We start from the raw sequence: 27,822 nt of genomic DNA on the forward strand, positions 1-27,822 counted from the left end.
GTTCCCCACAGCCAGGATTTTGCTGTTGTTCAGTCACTAAGTCGTGTCTAACTCTTTGTGACCTCATGAACTGTAGCCCATTAGTCTCCTCTGTCCATGGAATTCTCTAGGAAACAATACTGGAGAGGGTTGCCATGCCCTCCTCTAGGGCATCTTCCCAACCCAGGAATCGAACCTGTGTTTCCTTCAATGGCAGGCAGGTTCTTTACCACTAGTATCATTCATGGCTGATTTTAAAAAATGGAATATTTATTATGTCTACTTTGGCTACCAATTGTGTTCAGTTCAGTTCAGTCACTCAGCTGTGTCCGACTCTTTGCGGCCCCATGACTGCCCCACAGCAGGCCTCCCTGTCCATCACCAACTCCCAGAGTTTTTTCAAACTCATGTCCATTAAGTCGGTGATGCCATCCAATGATCTCATCCTCTGTCGTCCCCTTCTCCTCCCACCTTCAATCTTTCCCAGCATCAGGGTCTTTTCAAATTAGTCAGTTCTTTGCATCAGGGCACCAAAGTGTTAAGAGTTTCAGCTTCAGCATCAGTCCTTCCAATGAATATTCAGGACTAATTTCCTTTAGGATGGACTGGTTGGATCTCCTTGCAGTCCAAGGGACTCTCAGGAGTCTTCTCCAACACCACAGTTCAAAAGCATCAATTCTTCGGCACTCAATTTTCTTTATAGTCCAACTCTCACATCCATACATGACTACTGGAAAAACCATAGCTTTGATAGATGGACTTTTGTTGGCAAAGTAATGTCTCTGCTTTTTAGTATGGTCTCTAATTTGGTTATAACTTTTCTTCCAAAAAGCAAATGTCTTTTAATTTCATGGCTGCAATCAGCATCTGCAGTGATTTTGGAGTCCAGAAAAATAAAGTCAGCCACTGTTTCCATTGTTCCCCCATCTATTTGCTATGAAGTGACGGGAGCTGATGCCATGATCTTAGTTTTCTGAATGTTGAGTTTTAAGCCAATTTTTCCACTGTCCTCTTTCACTTTCATCAAAATGCTCTTTAGTTCTTCTGCGCTTTCTGCCATAAGGGTGGTGTCATCTGCATATCTGAGGTTATTGATATTTCTCCTGGCAACCTTGATTCCAACTTGTGCTTCCTCCAGTCCAGCATTTCTCATGATGTACTCTGCATGTAAGTTAAATAAGCAGGTTGGCAATATACAGCTTTGACGTACTCCTTTCCCTATTTGGAACCAATCTGTTGTTCCATGTCCAGTTCTAACTGTTGGTTCCTGACCTGCATACAGATTTCTCAAGAGGCAGGTCAGGTGGTCTGTGATTCCCATCTCTTGAAGAACTTTCCACAATTTGTTGTGATTCACACAGTCAAAGGCTTTGGCATAGCCATAAAGCAGAAGTAAATATTTTTCTGGAACTCTCTTATTTTTTCAATGATCCAGCAGATGTTGGCAGTTTGATTTCTGGTTACTCTGCCTTTTCTAAACCCAGCTTGATCATCTGGAAATTCATGATTCACATACTCTTGAAGCCTGGCTTGGAGAATTTTGAGCATGACATTACTAGCATGTGAGATGAGTACAATTTTGCAGTAGTTTGAACATTCTTTGGCATTGCCTTTCTTTGGGATTATAATGAAAACTAACCTTTTCTAGTACTACAGCATAATTTTATCATTGTTTTGAAATAAATTTCAGTCAATTTATCTTATAACTCTTGAGTAAAATGTAAAACAAAAAATGCAATTAATTCAACTGGTGTTTTACTTAGAGGTTTAATATTAATCATGAATCAGATGTCTCTGCTTGTCCAGGAGTTTCCCTCAGTCTTATGTGTTGATCTTGCCACAGGTTGCCCTTTGAGATGAAAGCACCACACAAGTTCTTCATTTAATGTTATACTGAAGAACAAAATATTTGAAAGAGATAACAACTTACATCAAAATCTGCTAAGCAAGCCAATGTCTAATAACTTGCTATTAATTTCAAATGGAGAAACGATTCTCCAAATGGCCACCAAAACAGAGCTGATGAACATATTGCATCCTTATTCCCAATGGCATTGTGCCTAGTCCTGTTTGTCCCAGTATCACAGCCTAGCTTCTAAGCCATAAACTGGTAACAAAATAATACCCCAAGGACAAAATGGGAACAAATGGTATGAAGTGATAAAGCTATGCAAATATTCAGCAAATCCCTTAAAATACAACATTAGCACACAAATGAAGTATATATCCTGGAAAATCCACACTCCCGGGAAAAACTATATGGTGTATATCAAGATATTTTGATATGATTTTTCCAGTAGTCAGGTACAGATGGGAGAGTTGGACCATAAAGAAGGCTGAGCACTGAAGAATTGATGCTTTTGAATTGTGGGGCTGGAGAAGACTCTTGAGAATATCTTGGACTTCAAGGAGATCAAACCAGTCAATCCTAAAGGAAATTAACCCTGAATATTCATTGAAAGGACTGATTCTATGAAACAAGTGACATAGAAAATAATATAGCCATAGCTAGCAGTTATTAGTAAAATAAGAATTATAAGTCAAGAACTTTCATTAGATAAAGCCTGGTGTACCCCAAGTCACCTGACTTCATTTGTTAAATGATTGTAGTCTGGTGTTAATCTCCTGGTTGTACATTATGAAGCATCCCACCTTTATCTGAAGATTGGTTACTGAGGTAAGCCTTAGCAACTAACCTAGAGTGTTCTTTTTAATAACTTAATTAAATCTTTTAGCAGTATCATGTAACAAGGAACTGTCTCATCAGTGAGTCTTAGTAAACACTAGACATTAACAAAACTAGACACTTAATTTAACAATTTACAAAACTTAATATTCCGTAATTTTTCATTATGGAGGCCCTGCAGCCAGGGAGGCTTTAACCCATCAAATAAAAAATGAGGTTTGTCAGGGAGCTGGGAAAAGCCAAGCAGCCATCTTGGATTTCCCATAGCCCTGACTCTGATTTCCAGCTACTGTTTTTAATTTTCCAATTTAGAAGCAGACTGTTGCCATGGTTTAAGGACATTAGGACACAAGAGTTTTTGTATAAGCACAATTAGCTTTTACATGACTACAAACCCGACAATTGGATTAATTTCTAAAATTAACATAGGATCAGGCCTATGGTAGAAAAGCATTTGATTTATATGCAGAGGGCTAAGAAGTCAAGAAAACTTTATAAATGATCATACAAATCAAGTCCAGCATCTTGGGCAAGCTGTCTACCTCTGATGTCGTCGTCTTCTCATCCTGGTGTATTGTAGTTTCTTCTGAAAAATGTCCTTCCATCCAGGTTGGAGACAGTCCTTTAAATTTTAAATTATGTCCTTTTTTTTTTTTTTTTAGTCCTGGTTGCAGGTCATGAGGCATCTGATCTTCATCCAAAGATAGATCACTGAGATAAGCTTCAGAAACAAACTTAGGGTGTTCTTAAAAGCAACAAGAGGAAATATTTTCCTGGACCAGGAGGCTAGTAAGACAGTGGTCCAGAGACTTTTTCTACTTGCAAGGCCTGGTCCAATTTTAGCACACTGAGTGGCCCATCACTTCCCTAGACCTGGGCATGAGCCTTCCAAGCACCGTGGGACACAATGGCCATGAAATGGTGTCACATGGTCAGGTATGTGGCTATGAAGGGACCCTGCTGACTGGAAGTTGGTACTTGCTAGCTGCCTCTACAAAGATTACATCATGACCATTGCAAGCTGCTGACCTTCAACACCCCCTGAAAGTAGTTCAGGGTGAAAATCAGGAATGAGCCACTCAGTGCTCTGAAATAAAAAACAAAACAAAAAACTGGCAGAACAGGCCTTCAGATAGTTAGATCTTTTCAGAAAAAGGTTTTATGAATTCCAATTCTTGCATCTTCTCATACCTAGAAAAAACACTGATGTCATTAATGGTGACATCTGCTTTGGCTATTACAAAAAATTTTTTTTTTTTTTACAATTAAAATTCAAAATAGAGTAGCTATGGTTCAGACATCCTGGAAAATAACTATTTCCCAGATATCCTGGAAAATGGTATTGTGGGTGTGATTTCAGATTAGACACTGTGACCTAATGTAGAACTTAATGCTCCTGTAATGCATTTTTGCTTCTGTACTTTGCTTGCTGCTCGTAAAACTAAAGTTACTCCATTTTAAGATAAGATTGTTTTTAAGTAAAGATTCCTAAAATTGTTTTTGAAAAAAAATGAATGCAGATCTTCAAAAAAATAAAATAAAAAGACAAAGCATCAATCCCGAGGGAAAAAATAATAATAATAAAGTTATATGAATAAGCTATAAAAAAATAAAAAAGAAAGGACTGATTCTGAAGCTAAATCTCCAGTACTCTGGCCACCTGATGTGAAGAGTTAACTCATTTGAAAAGACCCTGATGCTGGGAAAGATTGAGGGCAGGATTAGAAGCAGGTGATAGAGGATAAGATGGTTTGATAGCATCACCAACTCAATAGGCATGAGTTTGCACAAACTCTGGGAGATAGTGAAGGACAGGGAAGCCTGGCATACTGCAGTCTATGGGGTTGCAAAGAGTTGCATATGACTTAGTGACTGAACAAACAACAGCAAAGATATTTGGCATGGGCATAATCCTCCTAGTAGACAATATGGAAAAATTTCATAAACATTTTGCCAATGAATTTGAATTTGCTGCTAGAAAAATCACAAATTGAACACAAAAAAATGTTCTGTAGCTCATATTGTGTATCAGTTTAGTTCAGTCACTCAGTCGTGTCCGACTGTTTGTGACCCCATGAATCACAGCACGCCAGGCATCCCTGCCCATCACCAACTCCCGGAGTTCACTCAAACCCACCTCCATCGAGTTGGTGATGCCATCCAGCCATCTCATTCTCTGTCCTCCCCTTCTCCTCCTGCCCCAAATCCCTCTCAGCATCAGAGTCTTTTCCAGTGAGTCAACTCTGCATGAGGTGGCCAAAGTATTGGAGCTTCAGCTTTAGCATCAGTCCTTCCAATGAACACCCAGGACTGATCTTTAGAATGGACTGGTTGGATCTCCTTGCAGTCCAAGGGACTCTCAAAAGTCTTCTCCAAGACCACAGTTCAAAAGCATCAATTCTTCAGCGATCAGCTTTCTCCACAGTCCAACTCTCACATCCATACATGACCACTGGAAAAACAATAGCCTTGACTAGACGGACCTTTGTTCTAATTCTTTTTCCCCAGTTTTATTGAGGAAAAATTGACATATATCGCTGTATGTTTAATGTGTACAGCATGATGGTTTTATTTATATATTTTGTGAAATTTTTACCACAATAGATTTAGTCAACTTCCATCATGTCACATAGATGCAATAAAAAGAAAAGAAAATATCTCCTTGTAATGAGAAATCTTGGCATCTATTCTCTTAACTTTCCTATGTATAATATCAAACAGCAGTCGTAATGTTTTACTAATATATCTTATAACTAGAAATTTGTTCCTTTTAACCACTTTGCTCCAGTTCTCCCTCCCCATTCTCTGCCTCTGATAACCACAAATCTGATCTCTTTTTATCTGAGTTGTTATGTTTTTGTTTTAGGATTCCAAGTATAATGACCTAATACAGTATTTTTCTTTCTCTAACTTATTTTATTTTGTATAATGCCTTCAAGGTCCATCCATATCATTGCATATGGTAAGATTTTCTCTTATTTTATGACTGACTGATATCCTATTGTGTGTATATATGTGTGTGTGTATGTATGCATGTGTGTGAGAGTGTATGTGTATGCGCATATATGTGATGGTGGTGGTTTAGTTGCTAAACCATGTTTGACTCATAACCCCATGGCAAAGTAGCCCACCAGGCTCATTTGTCAGTGAGATTTCTCAGGCAAGAATACTGGAGTGGGTTGCCATTTCCTTCTCCAGGGCATCTTCCTGACCCAGGGATCGAACCTGTGTCTCCTGCATTGTAGGAGGATTCTTTGACCTACTACTGAGTCATCAGTGAAGCCTGTGTGTGTGTGTGTGTGTATGTGTGTGTATATATGTATACACACATATGTATATATACTTCTCTATCCATACATCCATTAATGGATATGGATATATGTTTTTAAAAATTTAGTTAGCAAGAATACAGCCTACCTAAAACTCATTATTTTTGTCTCCAAAATAAATCTCAATTTCTACAATTAGTGTGAAAGTACAGAATGAATTTAAATCACCTAATATAATGTCTATCATAGAGTAAGCATGACTAGTAATGGAAATTTTTAATATTACTAATAATCATAAACATTAAAAATCTTCTTAAGAATGCCTAGTACTACTGACCACTATAAAATACTAAACAGATAGGGGTATTTCCAATAAATTATGTTAAAAACATAATTCTTATCTAGACAACACGTTTTTTTTTTATAGCTTGACAGTGAAGAAATTTAATTAAGTGCCATGCTCTACTAAACATGCTAAAGTCAGATTTTACTATAATAAATTTAATCATAAAAACCATGCCAGTTCTCTTAGGTAATTTTTGTATATTTTTATATTATGTGCTTTACATTGGCAGATACTGTAAATATGAAAATATGCTACTCTTAGATTATAAAAATACAGTTATATAAGTGAAATTAGTTAGAGAGGAATTTATTTAACACATAATTGTCTTAAGGTATCACTGATAAACTTATGCTAAACATGAGCAATGGATTTAAACAGTTATGCATTTGAAATTGTATCAGTTCAGTTCAGTCACTCAGTCATGTCTGACTCTTTGCGACCCCATGAATCACAGCACACCGGGCCTACTTGTCCATCACCAACTCCCGGAATTCACTCAAACTCATATCCATCCAGTCGGTGATGCCATGCAGCCATCTCATTCTCTGTCGTCCCCTTCTTCTCCTGCTCCCAATCCCTCCCAGCATCAAAGTCTTTTCCAGTGAGTCAACTCTTTGCATGAGGTGGCCAAAGTATTGGAGCTTCAGCTTTAGCATCAGTCCTTCCAATGAACACCACAGGACTGATCTCCTTTAGAATGGACTGGTTGGATCTCCTTGCAGTCCAAGGGACTCTCAAGAGTCTTCTACAACACCACAGTTCAAAAGCATTGAAATTGTATCAGTTCAGTTCAGTCGCTCAGTCGTGTCCGACTCTTTGCGACCCCATGAATCACAGCACGCCAGGCCTCCCTGTCCATCACCAACTCCCGGAGTTCACCCAAACTCATGTCCATAGAGTTGGTGATGCCATCCAGCCATCTCATTCTCTGTCGTCCCATTCTCCTCCCGCCCCCAATCTTTCCCAGCATCAGAGTCTTTTCCAGTGAGTCAACTCGTCGCATGAGGTGGCCAAAGTATTGGAGTTTCAGCTTTAGCATCAGTCCCTCCAATGAACACCCAGGATTGATCTCCTTTAGAATGGACTGGTTCGATCTCCTTGCAGGATAAGGGACTCTCAAGAGTCTTCTCCAGCACCACAGATGCATACAAAATGGCAAGTGACATATTTTAATATACCTTGAATATCAAAAAAATCTTTAAAATGTACTCATTCATCCTAATTTCTTGTTGAAGAAGTGAAAGTGTTAATCACTCAGTCATGTCCAACTCTTTGCAACCCCATGGACTCTAGCCCACCAGGCTTCTCTTGTCCATGGAATTCTCCAGGCAAGAATACTGGAGCAGGTTGCCATTCCCTTCTCCAAGGAATCTTCCCAACCCAGAGGTCAAAACCAGGTCTTCTACATTGCAGGTAGATTTTTTACTGCCTGAGCCACCAGGGAAGCCCAAATTCTTATTATATAACAATAAAATAAAAGTACCATGTATTTAAGTTGTTATGTTACACAAGAGACCTACAAACATTCAAATTTGATGATAGTTTGATGTCTTGACATAAAAGTTGAAAAATTCTCATAAAATTTCTAAATTGAAACCACATGGAAATTGGTTAAGGAATTTTTAACTTGGACTTCAATATTTTAATTGATTGACCATTTTATCCATCCAACCTCCAAAATAGTCCACAGATTAATTAAAGGATAAACATTTTTATAATACAGAAAAGTGAAAGTTCATAACAGTTTTGTCTTCTAAAAGCTAAATACTAAATAATATCATGGACACCCACTTATCATAATAACAAATGATTTCATATCAACTTGAGAAATGCTTGTAAATTATCTATTCTTTAAATATTAAAGGTAAAAATAGTCTTTAGCTTTCTTAGTGATGAAATAATAAATAATACATGTAAAGTCAAAAGGAATAAATAACTGTAATTCACCTCTCCATAATCGATGACAGTTTTCTTATTTTCCTACATTTTACTTTCTTAACTTAACCACAGGTAAGATTATAGTCAAGACTTTTCTGCAGTATACAAGTCTGTTTTGTAGATTTAAGTGGCATTTTGGAAGAATATTCATAGCAGTCTAAGTGCTTTCAAAATGGCCTTTTTGAGTTGTAGCAGAAATAAACTACAATATTGTCATAGTCTTTGAAATTAAATATTTATTATGTTTATGAAATAAGAAATAATGGTATTTGTTTAAAATAGAATATATTTCCTAATGACAATCTTACCATAATGGATTGATTACATAGCATTTGTTCACAAAATATCACTGGTATATTAGAAATTCAACATACCAAAAATTACTTTAAAAATTACAAATGTCTTTCATTGTTTCCTTACACTGTATGTAACTAGAAGAGAAAGATTAGGCATATATTTGACAGTCCAAAAATTTTCTTGAAATCAATTTTTGTCAGCGTTTGTGAATTCTTAAGGGGCACCTGACATATATATCATTCCTTTTCCAATAATTGATGTCAGAATACTTAATGTTGTTTAAAATAGGCAGGACTATACTACTTGGTAGTCAGTTTTTCTTAATGACATACAACTCAAAAAAAAAACCCTTAAATCATAAAAATGTTTCTGTGAGTAACATACTTTAAAAAATCTAATCAAATTTCATTTTAAGCGAAGTCATTTTTAAAATGAATATCTCAGTGTCTTCTGCAGTGATAACTGGTTATTGAAAACAATTGTAGCTATTTTATGAAAATATTATAATGTTCCAGTCAGGGAGAATTTCAACTCTGTTTTCTAAGGAAACTTATTGGGCAAATAAGCTTCTAAAAAATATTACTTTGCTTAAAAGGTGGCCTTTATCATGAGAAATTAGAACAAAAAAAAATTTTTAAAGGTCTTATATGATGTCAGAAAGGTAGACAAACATTGTAATTCAACTATAATTTACTTTAATCCATAGGATTTTTGTTCTGAATTTATTTGTAAAAAAAAAAACATGCTGGAAATTTTTAATAAATTAATGTGAGGAACCTAATGAAACATTTTTGTTCCACTGTAGTATTTACCTCAAAAAATAAATAGAAATGAAAATTATACGCTATCTGAGTTTCTGTATCCATTCCACCAACCAAAAAATAGTAATGCCTTCTTCAGGAAAATATGATAGATCATAGTTGCTTAAAATTTTGATAATATCTATTCAGAAACATAGGATCATTCTTTATAGTTGTTCCTCAAAGATTATAGTATTCTATCAAGCTATTTTTTCTAACAACTGAATTTTTCAGAATCAACCAACATAACCATGGAAAGCACCCAATTTAGTCATTAAAATAATCAGAACAATATTTCATGCACTTTGATTACTATTTAGGCAGATTAAAATAAATTACATAATCATTATGCTAAAGATATTATTATACCATTATTTCAGCATCTGGTTCTGGTCCCTTTTTGTTGTATCCAATGTTATGAACTTAAGTGATGATTATTAAAAAAATCAAATGCTTTATGTTAAATTTTATCTCACTTCTCTTTTAATATTTTATACTTTCATTTATTGAACAAATATTTATTGAGCAACAGTTACAAACCAGGCAATGTGCTAAATACTGTGGAGTCAGTAGGAATATAAGAAAATGCAGACCTGCTAGCAGGAGGTTACCACCTTCTGCTGGAAGACAGCAGCAAATAAGTAACGTACCATAAGGACTATACATGCTTAACTACAGACTTCTCAGACCAATCCTAGAAACCTTCCTGAAGGAGACAAACAAGCCTTTGGGAAGGTTATTGGTGGTTTTTTTTGTTTGTTATTTTCCCTTTAAGGCCATGCTCTATGATATGTGGACTATCACCAACCAAGGATTGAACTTGTGCCCCTTGCATTGGGAGCACAGAGTCTTAACCACTGGTCTTCGAGGGAAGTCCCTGGTAATATTAGTTTGTATTTGTAAAGACCCAGAGATGATAGAGGGCTTCCCTAGTGGCTCAGTGGTAAAGAATCACCTGCAATGCAGGAGACACAGGTTTGATCCTGGGTGAGGACGATACCCTGGAGAAGGAAATGGCAGCCCACTCCAGTATTCTAGTCTGGGAAATCACATGGACAGAGATGTCTAGCGGGCTAGAATCCATGGGCTTGCAAACTGTCAGATGTGACTGAGCGACTAAACAAGTGATAGAGTGATAGAAAGTAAGAAAGTGAGAGGGTAACAGGCAGGAAGGCCAGGCATCTCCAAATGGAGGAAACAGGCTGCAAGTGTCAATTTTGTCTCTCCCTTAAGTGGCAGGAGGAAACAAACTCTCTATGGAAATGTTTTTCTTAAGATATGTTCATGAAGTTATGTATTTGCTTTGGAATTTGCCTTTCTTTGAAATGGTTCCACCTAAGACTAACTTTTTTTTTTTTCTTTTCTCAAACCTTGAGCTGATAATAACTCAACAAACCAGTATTCATATCAATTGTTTTACGGCTGGGGGATGACACACCTCATGTCATCCTATCTCAAAAATGCATATTGTGGGAGAGGGGCCTGGTGAAACTCCTTCAGCCTTGAGGTGTCTCTGTTATCTGATTAACAGCTTTCTAACTTTGCCAACAAAGGTCCGTCTAGTCAAGGCTATGGTTTTTCCAGTGGTCATGTATGGTTGTGAGAGTTGGACTGTGAAGAAAGCTGATTGCCGAAGAATTGATGCTTTTGAACTGTGGTGCTGGAGAAGACTCTTGGACTGAAAGGTGATCCAACCAGTCCATTCTAAAGGAGATTGATCCTGGGTGTTCATTGGAAGGACTGATGCTAAAGCTGAAACTCCAATACTTTGGCCACCTCATGCAATGAGTTGACTCACTGGAAAAGACTGATCCTGGGAAGGATTGGGGGCAGGAGGAGAAGGGGACGACCGAGAATGAGATGGCTGGATGGCATCACCGACTCTATGGACATGAGTTTGAGTGAACTTCAGGAGTTGGTGATGGACAGGGAGGCCTGGCGTGCTGTGATTCATGGGGTCGCAAAGAGTCGGTCATGACTGAGTGACTGAACTGAACTGAACTGAACTGAACAGACATAAAAAAGCTTGCTACAACTAGCAAAAACTGGGCACTCCCTGTCCCTCTTCTGATGTCTCTGTCAGAAGATTCTCTGTCACTGTTCTTACTTAAATAAAACTCTCCTGCACAAAAGCTCTTCAGTGATCAAGCCTGGTCCCTGATCCTGAAGCTAAATCTTCTTCAGAGATCACGAATCCGACATCGTTCACAGTAAGCTATCAAAAGGAGGTGCAGAAAGATATGACTCTAGTGAGGTATGGAGGAACCAGGTGATACTTTTGCAGATTCCACCAGTTATGGATTATATTCTAAGGTTACCATGTGGAAACATTTTGTTTGTTTAAATCAGGGAATAATGCTTATTGACTTTAAATTTTGTCTGCAGAGGAGAGAATGACCTAATGAGCCAGAAAGGTGAAAGGGAGATAATTTGGAAACATGTCACAATCAGTTGGAGCAGAGGCAGCATATTAATGGTCTCAATTAGCAGTGTTTCACTGGAAATGAAAAGACTAGGTAGAAGATGGCTTTGAGGGCTTCAGTGGACATCAATCAAATTGTCTGGTGATTACTTAGGTATGGAGAAAGAAGTAAAGGTAATCAAGGAATGTTACCTGGTTTTCTGACTTGACTGCTGCTGCTGCTGCTAAGTCGCTTCAGTCGTGTCCGACTCTGTGCGACCCCACAGATGGCAGCCCACCAGGCTCCCCCGTCCCTGGGATTCTCCAGGCAAGAATACTGGAGTGGGTTGCCATTTCCTTCTCCATCTGACTTGACTAGCCAGGGTCTTTTGCTGAATTTGGTGCATGTGGAGGACAGGGTTAGATTGATAAGTTCAGTCATTCGTATGCTGAATTAGTGCTCAGGACACATCTGTGGGGATATGTTGAGTAGGCACTTGGATACAAATGATAATTTATCATTTACATCCACATCAAACTGGATGTGATCACTGAGATATTTTATGTAAGATGAGAAGCCTATTAGGTGTAGGACCTGACAATCTTCAATGTTAGGGAGGAAGAAAAGGTAAAGAAGCCTACAATTCAGAGTAAGAAGGAATGATTAGAAAATTAGAAGCAAAAAATAAGAAATTTGTGGTGTTTATAAAGACAATGAAAATTAGTTTTCAAAAAGAAATGTGAACAATTTTCAAGCAGGGGCTAAAAATATCACCTTTATAGGTAATAATTTAGGTCATTGGGGTGTATTTAAGTCACTGCGCTGTATCTTAGATCTTCCAGAATCATAAGAAGATAGAAAAATATTTCCCATCTGCCTATATACATATGACTGTGCAAGCATCGAGTTAAATATTCAAAATACATGACAAGCCATATTATGTCACTAAGGAATGTAACCTTGTGTTTAATAATCTCCTTGAAAACATAGTTTTGTTCCTTTAATAATCTGTACTAACAAATATACTAATCATATTACTACTTTTCTCAAACCTTCAAACCCCATCAACTCTTCTTTCTGGGATTCCAAAATTCACTACCGTTTCAACTTCTTGAATATTTTCTTAACTCTGGCTTTGAGTGATGTCTGGCTGATTGTAAAGATTCTATTTCAAAACCTTCAGTCTGTTCAACTGATGGCTGTTTTTATTTCACTATTCTTGTACCACAGAGTTTTATTTATATCCACCTGACTAGTGGTTACCATTTTTAAAACATTACTTCTCCCTCCTCTCTCACAATATTTCAATTTACTTGAAGCAGAGTCTGTCAGACTATATTGCACTATGCTATCCACTCCCCATTTTTGCTGTATCATCCTCTTAAATTCTGGTGAATCCTATTCATTCATTGGAGATTTTAAGCATCTAGTTTACTTTCCTTCTGTTTACTGTAAATCATACAGGCACTTTTAATTATTTTAGTGTTCATAATAATAACCTATCTAATGTTTTGACTCCTTTATCTCAATGTTTCTCATCATCAAGAATCAAAACTTTATGTATAAATATATAATTGTGGGCTTCTCTGGTGGCTCAGTGGTAAAGAATCTGCCTGCAATGCAGGAGAAACGGGGTTGATCCCTTGGTCAGGAAGATCCCCTGGAGGAGGAAATGACAACCCACTCCAGTATTCTTGCCAGGGAAAATCTTATGGACAGATGAACCTAGAGGCCTATAGTCCATGTGGTCGCAAAGAGTCAGACATGACTGAGAGACTGAATGCACAAAGACACACATATAATTGTAATCAAACAGCTTAAAGTGCCTGGAAACATTTACACACACACACATACACCTTGTTAATAAATTAACCTCAAAGTTTTTAATGTTGCCCACTGTTAAGTGTTCCCAGATAACATTTATATCTTGTCTCTCTTCAAAACTTAAAAATGCCTCCTCCAGACACACTTTCAGTTATAAACTTTCATTTTACATTGAAGTATAAAAAACCCAGACTCGATCAGCTCACCAATCAACCTATCAAAATCCGTACCAAAATATTTTACCTTCCTCCTTCCATAGTGGATATTCTGTCTCCCCTCTCTATGCATGGATGAGATTCTGCAGAGTTCACGCTTGACAGTGAAAGAACTTAAATCTTAAATTTATTTTTTTCTTTTTCTTTCATCATCATCTTTTCCTCTCTATGGAAACAGTCCCATCAGTTTACTAGTACATAACAGTATAAGCTTTACAAAAGACCTCACATTGGAATCTTCCTGGTGATCCAGTGATTAAGACTCTGCACTTCCAGTGTAGGGGAGGTGGTTTTGATCCCTGTTTGGGGAACTAAGATCCCATATGCCAGGCAGCTCAGTCAAAAATGGGGAAAGAAAGGACTCGTATTGTTCAATAACTATTTCCTCACTTTCCTATTCTCTTTGACCACAGTTCAGTTCAGTTCAGTCGCTCAGTCGTGTCCGACTCTCCGTGACCCCATGAATCACAGCACGCCAGGGCCTCCCTGTCCATCACCAACTCCCGGAGTACACTCAAACTCATGTCCATCGAGTCGGTGATGCCATCCAGCCATCTCATTCTCCGTCGTCCCCTTCTCCTCCCGCCCCCAACCTTTCCCAGCATCAGAGTCTTTTCCAGTGAGTCAACTCGTCGCATGAGGTGGCCAAAGTATTGCAGTTTCAGCTTTAGCATCAGTCCTTCCAATGAACATCCAGGATTGATCTCCTTTAGAATGGACTGGTTGGATCTCCTTGCAGTATAAGGGACTCTCAAGAGTCTTCTCCAACACCACAGTTCAAAAGCATCGATTCTTCGGCGATCAGCCTTCTTCACAGTCCAACTCTCACATCCATACATGACCACGGGAAAAACCATTGCCTTGACTAGACGGACCTTGGTTGGCAAAGTAATGTCTCTGCTTTTTAATTTACTATCAAGGTTGGTCATAACTTTCCTTCCAAGGAGCAAGCGTCTTTTAATTTCATGGCTGCAATCAGCATCTGCAGTGATTTTGGAGCCCAAAAAAACCAAAGTCTGACACTGTTTCCACTGTTTTTCCATCTATTTCCCATGAAGTGATGGGACCAGATGCCATGATCTTTGTTTTCTGAATGTTGAGCTTCAAGCCAACCTTTTCACTCTCCTCTTTTACTTTCATCAAGAGGCTTTTGAGTTCCTCTTCACTTTCTGCCATAAGGGTAGTGTCATCTGCATATCTGAGGTTATTGATATTTCTCCCAGCAATCTTGATTCCAGCTTGTGCTTCCTCCAGCCCAGCGTTCCTCATGATGTACTCTGCATATAAGTTAAATAAGCAGGGTGACAATATACAGCCTTGACATACTGCTTTTCCTATTTGGAACCAGTCCATTGTTCCATGTCCAATTCTAACTGTTGCTTCCTGACCTGCATACAGGCTTCTCAAGAGGCAGGTCAGGTGCTCTGGTATTCCCATCTCTTTCAGAATTTTCCACAGTTTGTTCTGATCCACACAGTCAAAGATTTTGGCATAGACAATGAAGCAGAAATAGATGTTTTTATGGAACTCTCTTGCTTTTTCCATGATCCAGTGGATGTTGGCAATTTGATCTCTGGTTCCTCTGCCTTTTCTAAAACCACCTTGAACATCTGGATGTTCACAGTTCACGTATTGCTGAAGCCTGGCTTGGAGAATTTTGAGCATGACTTTACTAGCATGTGAGATGAGTGCAATTGTGTGGTAGTTTGAGCATTCTTTGGCATTGCCTTTCTTTGGGATTGAAATGAAGACTGACCTTTTCCAGTCCTGTGGCCACTGCTGAGTTTTCCAGATTTGCTGGCATATTGAGTGCAGCACTTTCACAGCATCATCTTTCAAGACTTGAAATAGCTCAACTGGAATTCCATCACCTCCACTAGCTTTGTTCGTAGTGATGCTTTCTAAGGCCCACTTGACTTCACATTCCAAGATGTCTGGCTCTAGGTCAGTGATCACATTATCGTGACTATCTTGGTCGTCAAGATCTTTTTTGTACAGTTCTTCTGTGTATTCTTGCCACCTCTTCTTAATATCCTCTGCTTCTGTTAGGTCCATACCATTTCTGTCCTTTATCGAGCCCATCTTTGCATGAAATGTTCCCTTGGAATCTCTAATTTTCTTGAAGAGGTCTCTTGTTTTTCCTATTCTGTTGTTTTCCTCTATTTCTTTGCATTTATCACTGAGGAAGTCTTTCTTATCTCTCCTTGCTATTCTTTGGAACTCTGCATTCAGATGCTTATATCTTACCTTTTCTCCTTTGCTTTTCGCCTCTCTTCTTTTCACAGCTATTTGTAAGGCCTCCTCAGACAGCCATTTCGCTCTTTTGCATTTCTTTTCCATGGGGATGGTCTTGGTCCCTGTCTCCTGTACAATGTCACGAACCTCTGTCCAGAGTTCATCAGGCACTCTATCAATCAGATCTAGTCCCTTAAATCTATTTCTCACTTCCACTGTATAATCATAAGGGATTTGATTGAGGTCATATCTGAATGGTCGAGTGGTTTTCCCTACTTTCTTCAATTTAAGTCTGAACTTCGCAATAAGGAGTTCATGATCTGAGCCACAGTCAGCTCCTGGTCTTGTTCTCGCTAACTGTATACAGCTTCTCCATCTTTGGTTGCAAAGAATATAATCAATCTGATTTCGGTGTTGTCCATCTGGTGATGTCCATGTGTAGAGTCTTCTCTTGTGTTGTTGGAAGAGGGTGTTTGCTATGACCAGTGCATTCTCTTGACAAAACTCTATTAGCCTTTGCCCTGCTTCATTCTGTGCTCCAAGGCCAAATTTGCCAGTTACTCCAGGTGTTTATTGACTTCCTACTTTTGCATTCCAGTCCCCTATAATGAAAAGGACATCTTTTTTGGGTGTTAGTTCTAAAAGGTCTTGTAGGTCTTCATAGAACCGATTAACTTCGGCTTCTTCAGCATTACTGGTTGGGGCATAGGCCTGGATTACAGTAATATTGAATGGTTTGCCTTGGAAACGAACAGAAATCATCCTGTCATTTTTAAGATTGCATCCAAGTACTGCATTTCAGACTCTTTTGTTGACCATGATGGCTACTCCATTTCTTCTAAGGGATTCCTGCCCACAGTAGTAGATATAATGGTCATCCGAGTTAAATTCACCCATTCCAGTCCATTTTAATTCACTGATTCCTAGAATGTCTACGTTCACTCTTGCCATCTCCTGTTTGACCACTTCCAATTTGCCTTGATTCATGGACCTAACATTCCAGGTTCCTATGCCATATTGCTCTTTACAGCACCGGACCTTGCTTCTATCACTGGTCACATCCACAACTGGGTATTGGTTTTTCTTTTGCTCCATCCCTTTATTCCTTCTATAGTTATTTCTCCACTGAGCTCCAGAAGCATACTGGGCACCTACCGACCTGGGGAATTCCTCATTCAGTATCCTATCATTTTGCCCTTTGTTACTGTTCATGGGGTTCTCAAGGCAAGTATACTGAAGTGGTTTGCCATTCCCTTCTCCAGTGGACCACATTCAGCTGTGGTCCATGTGATCAGATTGGCTAGTTTCCTGTGATTATGATTTCAGTTTGTCTGCCCTCTGGTGCCCCCTAGCAATACCTACCGTCTTATTTGGGTTTCTCTTACCTTGGTCGTGGAAAATCTCTTCACAGCCGCTCCAGCAAAGTGCAGCCGCTGTACCTTACCTTGGGTGAGGGGTATCTCCTCAAGGCCGCCCCTCCTGACCTTGAACACGGAGTAGCTCCTCTCAGCCCTCCTGCGCCCGCGCAGCCACCGCCTGTTGGACGTGGGGTAGCTCCTCTCGGCCGCCGGCCCTGTCCTCAGGCGTGGGGTAGCTCCTCACGGCCGCACCTCTTTGCGTCGTTCATTGCGCCGGGGCCGGCGTCTCTCGCGTCGCGTCTGCGCTAAATGGAACTATCACTACTTACTTTTCTCCTTTTATTCTATATTTACACTTTTACTATCCCATTTATTTCATGTTAATTGCTCTCATCATAATTTGCAGTTACTTCCACTCTGTCAAATCATATAGTCATTTCTCCATTTCCTTATTTAACCTGTCATTGATACTCGATTCCTTTTGAATTCTCTCTTCCTTGAAACATTTTCTTCAGTTAGGTCTTGGGAATCCAGCAGTGACATGATTTTTGGCTAACCTTTCTAAACCTGCTATTTTAGTCTCCTTTTTGGTATTCCCTCCTCTCAGCTGTAGGGGCTTCCCTGGTGGCTCAGACAGTTAAAGAGTCTGCCTGCAATGAGAGAGACCCAGGTTCAATTCCTGGGTCGGAAAGATCCCCTGGAGAAGGGAATGACAACCCACTCTGATATTCTTGTCTGGGAAATATCATGGACAGAGGAGCCTTGCGGGCTACAGTTCATGGAGTCTCAAAGAGTAGAACATGACCAAGCAACTAACACTTTCACTTCCATTTCATCTGTAAACATTAGTGTTTCAAAACTCAGCTCTTGGACATGTTGTCTTTTCTTTATGTATTTATTCCGTAGATAATACCACCCAGTTTCATACCCACCATCTACATGTGGATGGCTTTCAAAGTTATATCTGCAGCCCAGATCTTTGCCTGAACCCCTGGACATAATGTACATATCCACTTAAATATCTAGTATCACAAACTTTTTATGACCATAGTTTTCTTTTAATATTTTCCTCCCAGGCTTTCCCATTTCAGTTAAAAACCACTCCATTATTCTACTTGCTTATGCCCCAAATTTCAAGAACTACGTTGTTGTCTCCCTCATCATTCCCCACATCCAGTTCAGTAAATTCTGTTAACTTGACCTTTAAAAAAGTAACCAATCACGCATTTCCCTGGTTGTCTGGGGCTTAAGAATCCACCTTGCAATGCAAGGGACACTGGTTCGATCCCTGGTCTGGGAAAATTCCACATGCTGTGGAGCAACTAAACCTGTGTGCCACAACTACTGAACCCTCACTCTAGTGCCAACACAGTGCAACAGAAGAATCCACAGCAATGGGAAAACCTTGCACCTCAAGGAAGAGTAGCCCTCACTCACTCCAACTAGAGAAAGCTTATGCACAGCAACAAGGACCCACCAGTCAAAAAATAAAAATAAATCTTTTTTTTTAAATGTAGCCAATCAGAATTCTCGTCAAGAGTACACACTGCTTACAATTGCTAATGTCCATTGTATATCTTTTAATCTAAAATAGTCTTAAATATAGTCTGGCCATTGTGTGTGTTAGTCACTCAGTTGTGTCCAACTCTTTGTGACCCCCTGGACTGTGGCCCACCAGTCTCTTCTCTCTATGGGATTTCCTAGGCAAAACACTGGAGTGGGTTGCCATTTTCTTCTCCTGGGGATCTTCCCATCCCAGGGATCAAACCCAGGTCCACTTCTTTGCAGGTAGATGCTCTAATGTCTGAGCTATGAGGACTAGCAGTCTGGCCAATAGGTGATTAAAAGATCGTTGTTAAATTTATTAGCTGTGATGTTATTTTGGATAAATAGAAAAAAATGTCTTTTTTGAGAGGAGAAAGATGCATCCTGAATTTTGTAAAGAATGTGATGTCTGTACTATAGCATAAAACAAACAAATAGAATGAGTTAGAAAATACATAGAATTTAACCAGTCTTGGCTACTTCCACTGCTGCTAAATAGGTTCAAACAAACATCATCCCATAGCTGTGAAAAGAAGGGAAATGAAAAACAAATGAAAAAAGGAAAGATATACCCATTTGAATGCAGAGTTCCAAAGAATAGCAAGGAGAGATAAGAAAGACTTCCTCAGCAATCAATGCAAAAAATAGAGGAAAACAACAGAATGGGAAAGACTAGAGATCTCTTCAAGAAAATTAGAGATACCAAGGAAACATTTCATGCAATTATGGGCTCAATAAAGGACAGAAATTGTAGGGACCTAGCTGGTAGGCTGCAGTCCGTGGTGTCGCTAGGGGTCGGACACGACTGAGCGACTTTACTTTCAGTTTCCACTTTCACACATTGGAGAAGGAAATGGCAACCCACTCCATTATTCTTGCCTGGAGAATCCCAGGGACGGGGGAGCCTGGTGGGCTTCCGTCTATGGGGTCACACAGAGTCGGACACGACTGAAGTGACTTAGCAGCAGCAGCAGCAACAGAAGCAGACGATATTAAGAAGAGGTGGCAAGCATACACAGAACTTGTACAAAAAAAGATCTTCACGACCCAGAAAACCATGATGGTGTGATCATTCACGTAGAGCCAGACATCCTGGAATGTGAAGTGGGCCTTAGGAAGCATCACTAGAAACAAAGCTAGTGGAGGTGATGGAATTCCAGTTGAGCTATTTCAAATCCTGAAAAATGATGCTGTGAAAGTGCTGCACTCAGTAAGCCAGCAAATTTGAAAACCTCAGCAGTGAACACAGGGCTGGAAAAGGTTAGTTTTCATTCCAATTCCAAAGAAAGGCAATGCCAAAGAATGCTCAAACTACCGCACAATTGCACTCATCTCACACGCTAGTAAAGTCATGCTCAAAATTCTCCAAGCCAGGCTTCAGCAACACATGAACCATGAACTTCCAGATGTTCAAGCTGGTTTTAGAGAAGGCAGAGGAACCAGAGATCAAAATGCCAACATCTGCTGGATCATTGAAAAAACAAGAGAGTTCCAGAAAAACATCTATTTCTGCTTCATTTACTATGCCAAAGCCTTTGACTATGTGGATCACAATAAACTGTGGAAAGTTCTTCAAGAGATGGGAATCCCAGACCACCTGACCTGCCTCTTGAGAAACCTGTGTACAGGTCAGTAGCAACAGTTAGAACTGGACATGGAACAACAGACTGGTTCCAAATAGGAAAAGGAGTATGTCAAGGCTGTATATTGTCACCCTGCTTATTTAACTTCTATGCAGAGTACATCATGAGAAAAGCTAGGCTGGAGGAATCAGAAGCTGGTTTCAAGATTGCCGGGAGAAATATCAATAACCTCAGATATGCAGATGACATCACCCTTATGGCAGAAAGTGAGGAAGAACTAAAGAGCCTCTTGATGAAAGTGAAAGAGGAGAGTGAAAATGTTGGCTTAATGCTCAACATTCAGAAAACTAAGATCATGGCATCTGGTCCCATCACTTCATGGCAAATAAATGGGGAAAGAGTGGACACAATGGCTGACTTTATGTTTCTGGGCTCCAAAATCACTGCAGATGGTGATTGCAGCCATGGAATTAATAGATGCTTGCTCCTTGGAAGGAGCAAGTTGTGACCGACTTAGATAGCATATTCAAAGGCAGAGACATTACTTTGCCAACAAAGGTCCATCTAGTCAAGGCTATGGTTTTTCCAGTGGTCATGTATGGATGTGAGAGTTGGACTATAAAGAAGGCTGAATGCCAAAGATTTGATGCTTTTGAACTGTGGTATTGAAGAAGACTCTTGTGAGTCCCTTGGACTGCAAGGAGATCCAACCAATCCATCTTAAATGAGATCAGTCCTGGGTGTTCAGTGGAAGGCCTGATGTTGAAGCTGAAACTCCAATCTTTTGGCCACCTGATGCGAAGAACTGACTCATTTGAAAAGACTCTGATCCTGGGAAAGATTGAGGGCAGGAGGAGAAGGGGACGGCAGAGGATGAGATGGTTGGATGGCATCATCAACTCTATGGGCATGGGTTTGGGTGGACTCCGGGAGTTGGTGATGGACAGGGAGGCCTGGAATGCTGTGGTTCATGGGGTCACAAAGAGTCGGACATGACTGAGCGACTGAACTGAACTGAACTTAACTGAACCGAACATGTATTTTTGCACTAGCCTCCTGTCTGGTATCAATTTTCTGTGTTTGTTCAACCTATCTGTTCTCAATGTAGAAGCCAAAAGAAGCTATTAAGTTTGTCAGGACATGTTAAGTCTTTTGTTCCAAGTCCTTCATTTATTTTCATCTTACTCAGCGTAAGAGGAAGTATTTTACAATGATTTATAGGCCCCTTGAATAATCTCTGCTCGACTTCATTTCCTCTACCTTTACCACCTCCATTCCACACCAGCCACACTGGTTTCCCTTCTGTTTTGAACTTCCTGGGCAAACTCCCATGCTAGTCAGAACATTTGCACGGAGTTTCCTTCAGTGGTCTCTTTGTCTCCTTCTCTAGAGAAGCATGTGAATATAGCTTTCATTTTCTTCAATTCAATCGAAAATCACCTTCTCAATAGAGACTTTCCTTGTCACCTTACCACATTTTCAACTTTCTGCATACTAAATATCTCTTTCTTAGTTTCTTTTGTCCCCTTAGTTTGTACTATTTAACTGGTTGATCTTACATACCCTCTCTTTCTTTCTCTCACCAAAATGCAAGCTCCAGAAGAAAAAGGAGTTTTATTTATTTTGTTCAGAACCATATAATCCAGTACCCGGAACATACTTAAGCACATAATAAGCAATAAATAATTGCTCAATAAGTGAATAATTGAATAATTAAGTGGATTCTTTTTATCTTCCCTTTATTTATAGCTTTCCAGAGCTTTAAATCTCTTCCCTCCTCTTTTCCTATGTGCTTCCCAAAGTAAGATTATCTTATTTCTATGATGTTAAACATCATGTATACACTCTTGTGAATTTTGCTTATATCTCTGTAAATATCTCCTATATTTACAAAAGTTACTCAAAACCAAATCTTTGCTCACTAGGAATCCTTATATTTTCCATTCCATATCAGCAAATTCTACAAGCTCAATCTTCAAAATATGTCAAAAGCTAACTCAGATAATACTATTCTCAGATAAGAACCTAATCAATGTCAGGAGTGTGACTGGGTTTCCTACAATAGCCAGCCTCCCTGGTTCCACCACTGTCTCTCTGTAGTTTATTCTCCTCAATGTGGTTGTAATTATCTCCTCAATGTGGTTGTAATTATCTTTCCAAGATGTAAGCTAGATCTTATCACTGCCTAGATAATAACTCTCCAGTGACTTCTTACTTTATATAGAATAAGATCCAAATTTCTTATCATCGTCTAAAAAAGCCTATATGGCATGTTCTTTGTCTACCTTGGTCTCTTTGATACAATTTATTGAAAATGTATGGATAACTAATCTCTGAGAAGTTGAAGAATTCTATGTAAGTTTAACCTGTTTTAGTAGTAGTTTCTGGTCACAAAACCTGTGGTTACAAATCAAATATTATGTGTTCCCTTGGATTGTAATGTGACACTTGATCCAGGTTGAGGACATCCACTGAATTAGATAAAACAAAAAGTGTGCACTTTTGTGGAGGTTAAACATCGTGTGGCCTCACTGAGTTGAAGGGAGAGGTAGAATGCTAAATATAGGTTTATACACAGTGGCTGGGATTTTCACTAGGGTCAAGCAAAGTGCTGTGGATGAAGAATGTGAAGAGAGGCAGGTGAGTTCACTACATAGAGGAACAATTAAAACTGAGAGTGGGCAAATTTGTTAAAGGAGTGAATAGAGGCAGAAAGGAAATTTAAGCTTGGGACTATGAACCTTAGAAAAAGCTATACCTGGGGAACCCAGAATCTGAATGGCAATTTGATTTTTACTTATTATAAACCTTTAAGTAGTAAAGTCTTATTTGCCTTTAGAATATTGAGTCACAATGATAGTGCTTTTAGCGATAGAGAATAGGACATCTATCGTCATCAACGTTTCTAGATAGGCACATGCAATTTTAAAAAGTCCTGCAAATAAGTCTGACATGATTCCAGATGGATGTGTCCCCTAATTCCCACCATTTCCTTCTACTCTTATTTCCCTTCCCATTAAGAATTGCTGATTTACAGTATAAGAAGCAGAAATACCTTAAAGTATTTTTCAAACTACATCAATAAGAAAAGGTTAAAAATATAACAGAAAATGATGGTAGTAGCTAAAGAGACACAGAGTAAAAATATATATTTTAAATTAAAAGCTGTATCATGGATAATAGTCATCATTGCACAGATAATGTAAATTACTGGTATGTGAGTGTCTGAAAGAATGTACCTTCTAAAAAAGAGTTGTGTGATAATATTTAAAAGTACAAATACATTTAAAAGATGCAATGCTTTTATTTTAATTACTTTTCAATCCTGAACATATTGAAATAAATTATGTTGAAAATCTAAACACATTAGTATGAACTTATTTTACCTCCACAAAAAATTTTTATAGAGGTCTTACTTTTTAGGCTTCTAAAAATGATGCATCAGAAATAGCATGCCCTTTAGACAAACACATAGTTGAATTTTCAAAACCATGTTTACCACAGAGTTGCCAAGGTAATTAATTCTGTCTCTGTTTCCTGAATAAAACCTATCTCACATCTTTATTGGCAAGTCTTGTCCAATAACTTGTGGATCCTACTGTGAGAAGTTGCAAACAGCAGCCAGAACAACTCCGGTGGTTACAGGATAGTGTGGGTTTTGCCTTCACCACTGCTGCCATCTTCCTCTTCATCATCATAGATTCAATTTGTTAAATATTCTATTCAGACTCAAGCATTTCTGTGAAATTATGTATAAATATTTCATATTTAATTTACAACTACTTTACGTAAAATGCATTAATATCCCTATATTACAAATCAACTAACAACTGGAGAATTTAGACAAATTGCTTAAGATCATGGGCTTCCCAGGTGGCGCTACTAGTAAAGAATCTGCCTGCCAAAGCAGGGGACATAAGAGACCCAGGTTAGATCCCTGGGTCCTGAAGACCCCCTAGAGAAAGGAATGGTAACCCATTACAGCATTCTTGCCTGGAGAATCCCATGGACAGAGTAGCCTGGTGGGCTACAGTCCTAGGGTTGCAAAGAGTCAGACAGTGAAGCCATTTATCATTCATGCATGCTCATGAACCACACAACCAGTAACATTTTAAACAAATACTTTTCCACCTCATTTTATGATATTAAAATTGTCTTTAAATTATGACACCTGCAATAACACTTTAATACTAGTATCAAAGCAAAAACCAAAAACACCTTTGAAACATAAGATTATATTTTTGGCAGTAATATTTATCTTCTTTAAATATCTACCTTTTCTATGCAGAAAATAAACATTTATCTCACCTGTCAGATTAAGGATATTTTAATAGCTTTAATTTCAAAAATCATACTTATATAATATAAATATTTGATAATTTATATTTCAGGTTTCATAGTTCTATAGTCATGTAAATTGTTGACAATATGTCTCATCATAACAAGATAAAGATATCTGTAGCTCTAATCATAAAACAGAATACAATTTAATAGGAAAGGTATTTTTAATCTTTCATTACCCTAATATTTTTGCATAAAATTCATGAAATAGTGTCCAAGAAAACCTGTCTTAAATTAACAAATTATTACATCATACTTCCTTAGTAAAATAATTATCTTTGTAGTTTTTGTTATTGTCCATCTGCCTTGGACATAAGAAGTTGGATCTTGTGATTGACTTAACTGTAATTCTCAAGTCATTCGGAAGTCATATGCATCACTGTCACTGAAGAAGAGTCCAGAAGGTATTGCCTGGGCTGTATTTAGCATCTATGAGAATTGCACAATCCATTGTTTCTCATGTTTCTCTTTCTAGGTAAAAGCCAGAAAGCTGTAGCCAAGAACCAGTGCTGGAAAGAAGGTTCGCTTTCATTACCCTTCCTCAGTTTGTCTCACTTCTCCTTTCCATGACCCAGTAGCCAGTTCTGAATTATTTCATGCTCTTTGAAGACATTTGGCCATACTGCTTATCTTTTCTTCATAGTAAATATAAGGACCTGAATTTTTACTTTATTTTAGTACCTGAATTTTTAATAATGTTACTTTACTTCTAGTCCATCTTCACTCATTAAATTGATCAATCTCTGTGATCAGGGACTTTATCAGTCTTGTCACTGCTATATCCATTGCCCATGGAGTTCCTGCTGCACACTGGGAAATAAAATTTAGTAAATGAATGACAAACAACTTCCTGAAAAAAGTAAGTTTGATATTTTATTGTGGATTAAGGAAAATTCAACAGAATATTGGCTATCATGTGACACATCTCCAGATAAGAAAACCTCATTGTCTCATGAAGGAAGAGATTATCTTTAGTCTGGAGGACTAAAAGAGGTATTTGGGTGAGGAGATGAATGTATCTGATTTCAAGTAAAACAAATATGTGTCAAATGTGTCATAAAGAGAGTTTGGATATATTCTTTGTGGACATAAACCAGGGAACCTTTGGGTAAAATTCATAGATATGTCAATTTAGCTTAATATTAAAAAAAAAACAAAACAGCAAACTACTTCTCTTTGAGAAAAAGTGAAAAATAGCTGCAGTGCCAGGAATTCTGGAAGTGCTTTAATACAAATGTGTTTTATCAACTAGAGTTAATAATGAATAAAGTTGTCAGGATTTGGAATGAACTTGTCCAGAATCTGACACACACCCCATGATGTAAAATGAGCAAATAAGCTAGAAGACCTTTAGCAGATATTCTATGCAGAATGAAACACTGAATAGGAGATGAAACAACATTACCTCAAGGAAATTTCAACTTTATTTAAATATCATAATATTTATCTCTGAGTAAAAAAAAAAATTAAAATTATTTAATTAATAGAAAAGCTAGGAAAAGTATCCAGAAAAGAGTCGAAACAATTTAAGAATAGAAAATCTTTCATTATAAAATATGTCCAACTTCATGCCAATAAAATACAAGGCTTGGAAATAAGAGCTTTCCTCATGGCTCAGACAGTAAAGAATCTACCTTCAATGTGGGAGACCCAGCTTTGATCCCTGGGTCAGGAAGATACCCTGGAGAAGGGAATAGCTACCTACTCCAGTATTCTTGCCTGGAGAATTCCATAGACAGAGGAGCCTGTTGGGCTACAGTCCATGGTGTCGCAAAGAGTCAGATACAACTGTAGTGACTTAACATGAATGCTTGCATGGGACATCATAAAAGTTTTAAATAATTGAAAATTATGAAGATGACTATTTTAATTTACTAATTATTAGTCAAATAATTAATATGATAGAAGAATTATTAAAACAATAGCATTGTTTTTTTATATGGTAGATAGCAAACATATAGATTTAATATCAGTTGGATCAAAGGATTTTACCAATTAGTTAGGTTATACAAAATTTATCTTAAATAAGATTATTTTATTTATATCACCGTGTTAATAATTAGAAATTCAGTATGCTTTGATGCTCAGTTTGAAAAAATTATCAATCATGAATTGGGTCTATTGTGTACATATGTGTATTGCAATAAAGCTTACTTAAAATATTTATTTATCCAAAAATAATGTCACTGCTATCTCTGCAGATTAACTTGGCATATTTTTTCCTTCATCTTACTTTCCTTAGAATCAGTGTCCTGTAAATAAAATCAAATATACATGGATATTTATATAATATTAGTTTGCAATGTATCATTCATCATATTACCTAAATCTTTGTGTGTGTGTGTGCTTTTGTGCTTTGTATTCAAAATTACATTGGGTTTTGGTACAATCAAATGGTTTACTTACTTAAGCAAGCCGTCTGTAAGGAAAAATCTTCAGCAAGCAGTTTTATTGAGTATAGACTATGCTAGGCTACAGGAATAACAAAACAGGCATGTTTATCTACTCTCATGGAGTTTTCCAGCCTAATGGAGTTGATTATTAAAACAAAGGAACCTCAAGTGAATGGTGTTACAATGAAAAATATTTGAATTCAAGAAGAAGTATTTTTTATATACTCAAAGTCTCCCATAAATAAAAAAAAATTGCAATTAAGTTTTTATGTAATTTCTTAGAGCATTTGATCTCCCAAGTCCCTTCTAATGTTCAAATGTTCCCTTAAAATCAACCTGTTTTAAGAATTGCATATGCTACTACAAAACTAAGTTTCCAAGACTTTTTCTTGGCATTTCCTAGGCTTATTCTTGAAACTGTGGGCTTGTTGTCATCAACTTTATGGCACAGATTAGAACAACCCGACATGAAGAACAAAACTGGTAAAATTTGGAAGACTCAAAAGAGAAGCCAATGTGTTTCAAGCTTGGGGTTATTTTCTCATCCATGATTAATACTAAGTCTGAACTCATTAAAAGAAATGCTCTGTTGCCACTATGTAAAAGTGCAT

General features: G+C 38.0%; 1 protein-coding gene across 2 annotated transcripts in view; it reads left to right on the forward strand.

Annotated features, from left to right (window-relative positions):
- BCHE (butyrylcholinesterase) overlaps positions 1–27,822 on the forward strand; it is a 95,232-nt gene that overhangs the window by 33,280 nt on the left and 34,130 nt on the right. Inside the window, exon 3 of one of the 2 annotated variants that reach the window (XM_088839329.1) lies at positions 25,294–25,560. The exons of the other annotated variant lie outside the window; for it this stretch is intronic. Within the exon in view, the coding sequence (XP_088695455.1) occupies positions 25,294–25,297 (4 nt within the window). The 3' untranslated portion in view covers positions 25,298–25,560. Of the gene's footprint in view, positions 1–25,293; positions 25,561–27,822 lie in introns of those variants that run through there. 2 annotated transcript variants of the gene reach the window in all.

The sequence above is a fragment of the Moschus berezovskii genome, chromosome 1, assembly GCF_049115385.1.
Source record: "Moschus berezovskii isolate FMDL1 chromosome 1, NW_MosBer_1.0, whole genome shotgun sequence".
NCBI lineage: Eukaryota > Metazoa > Chordata > Mammalia > Artiodactyla > Moschidae > Moschus > Moschus berezovskii.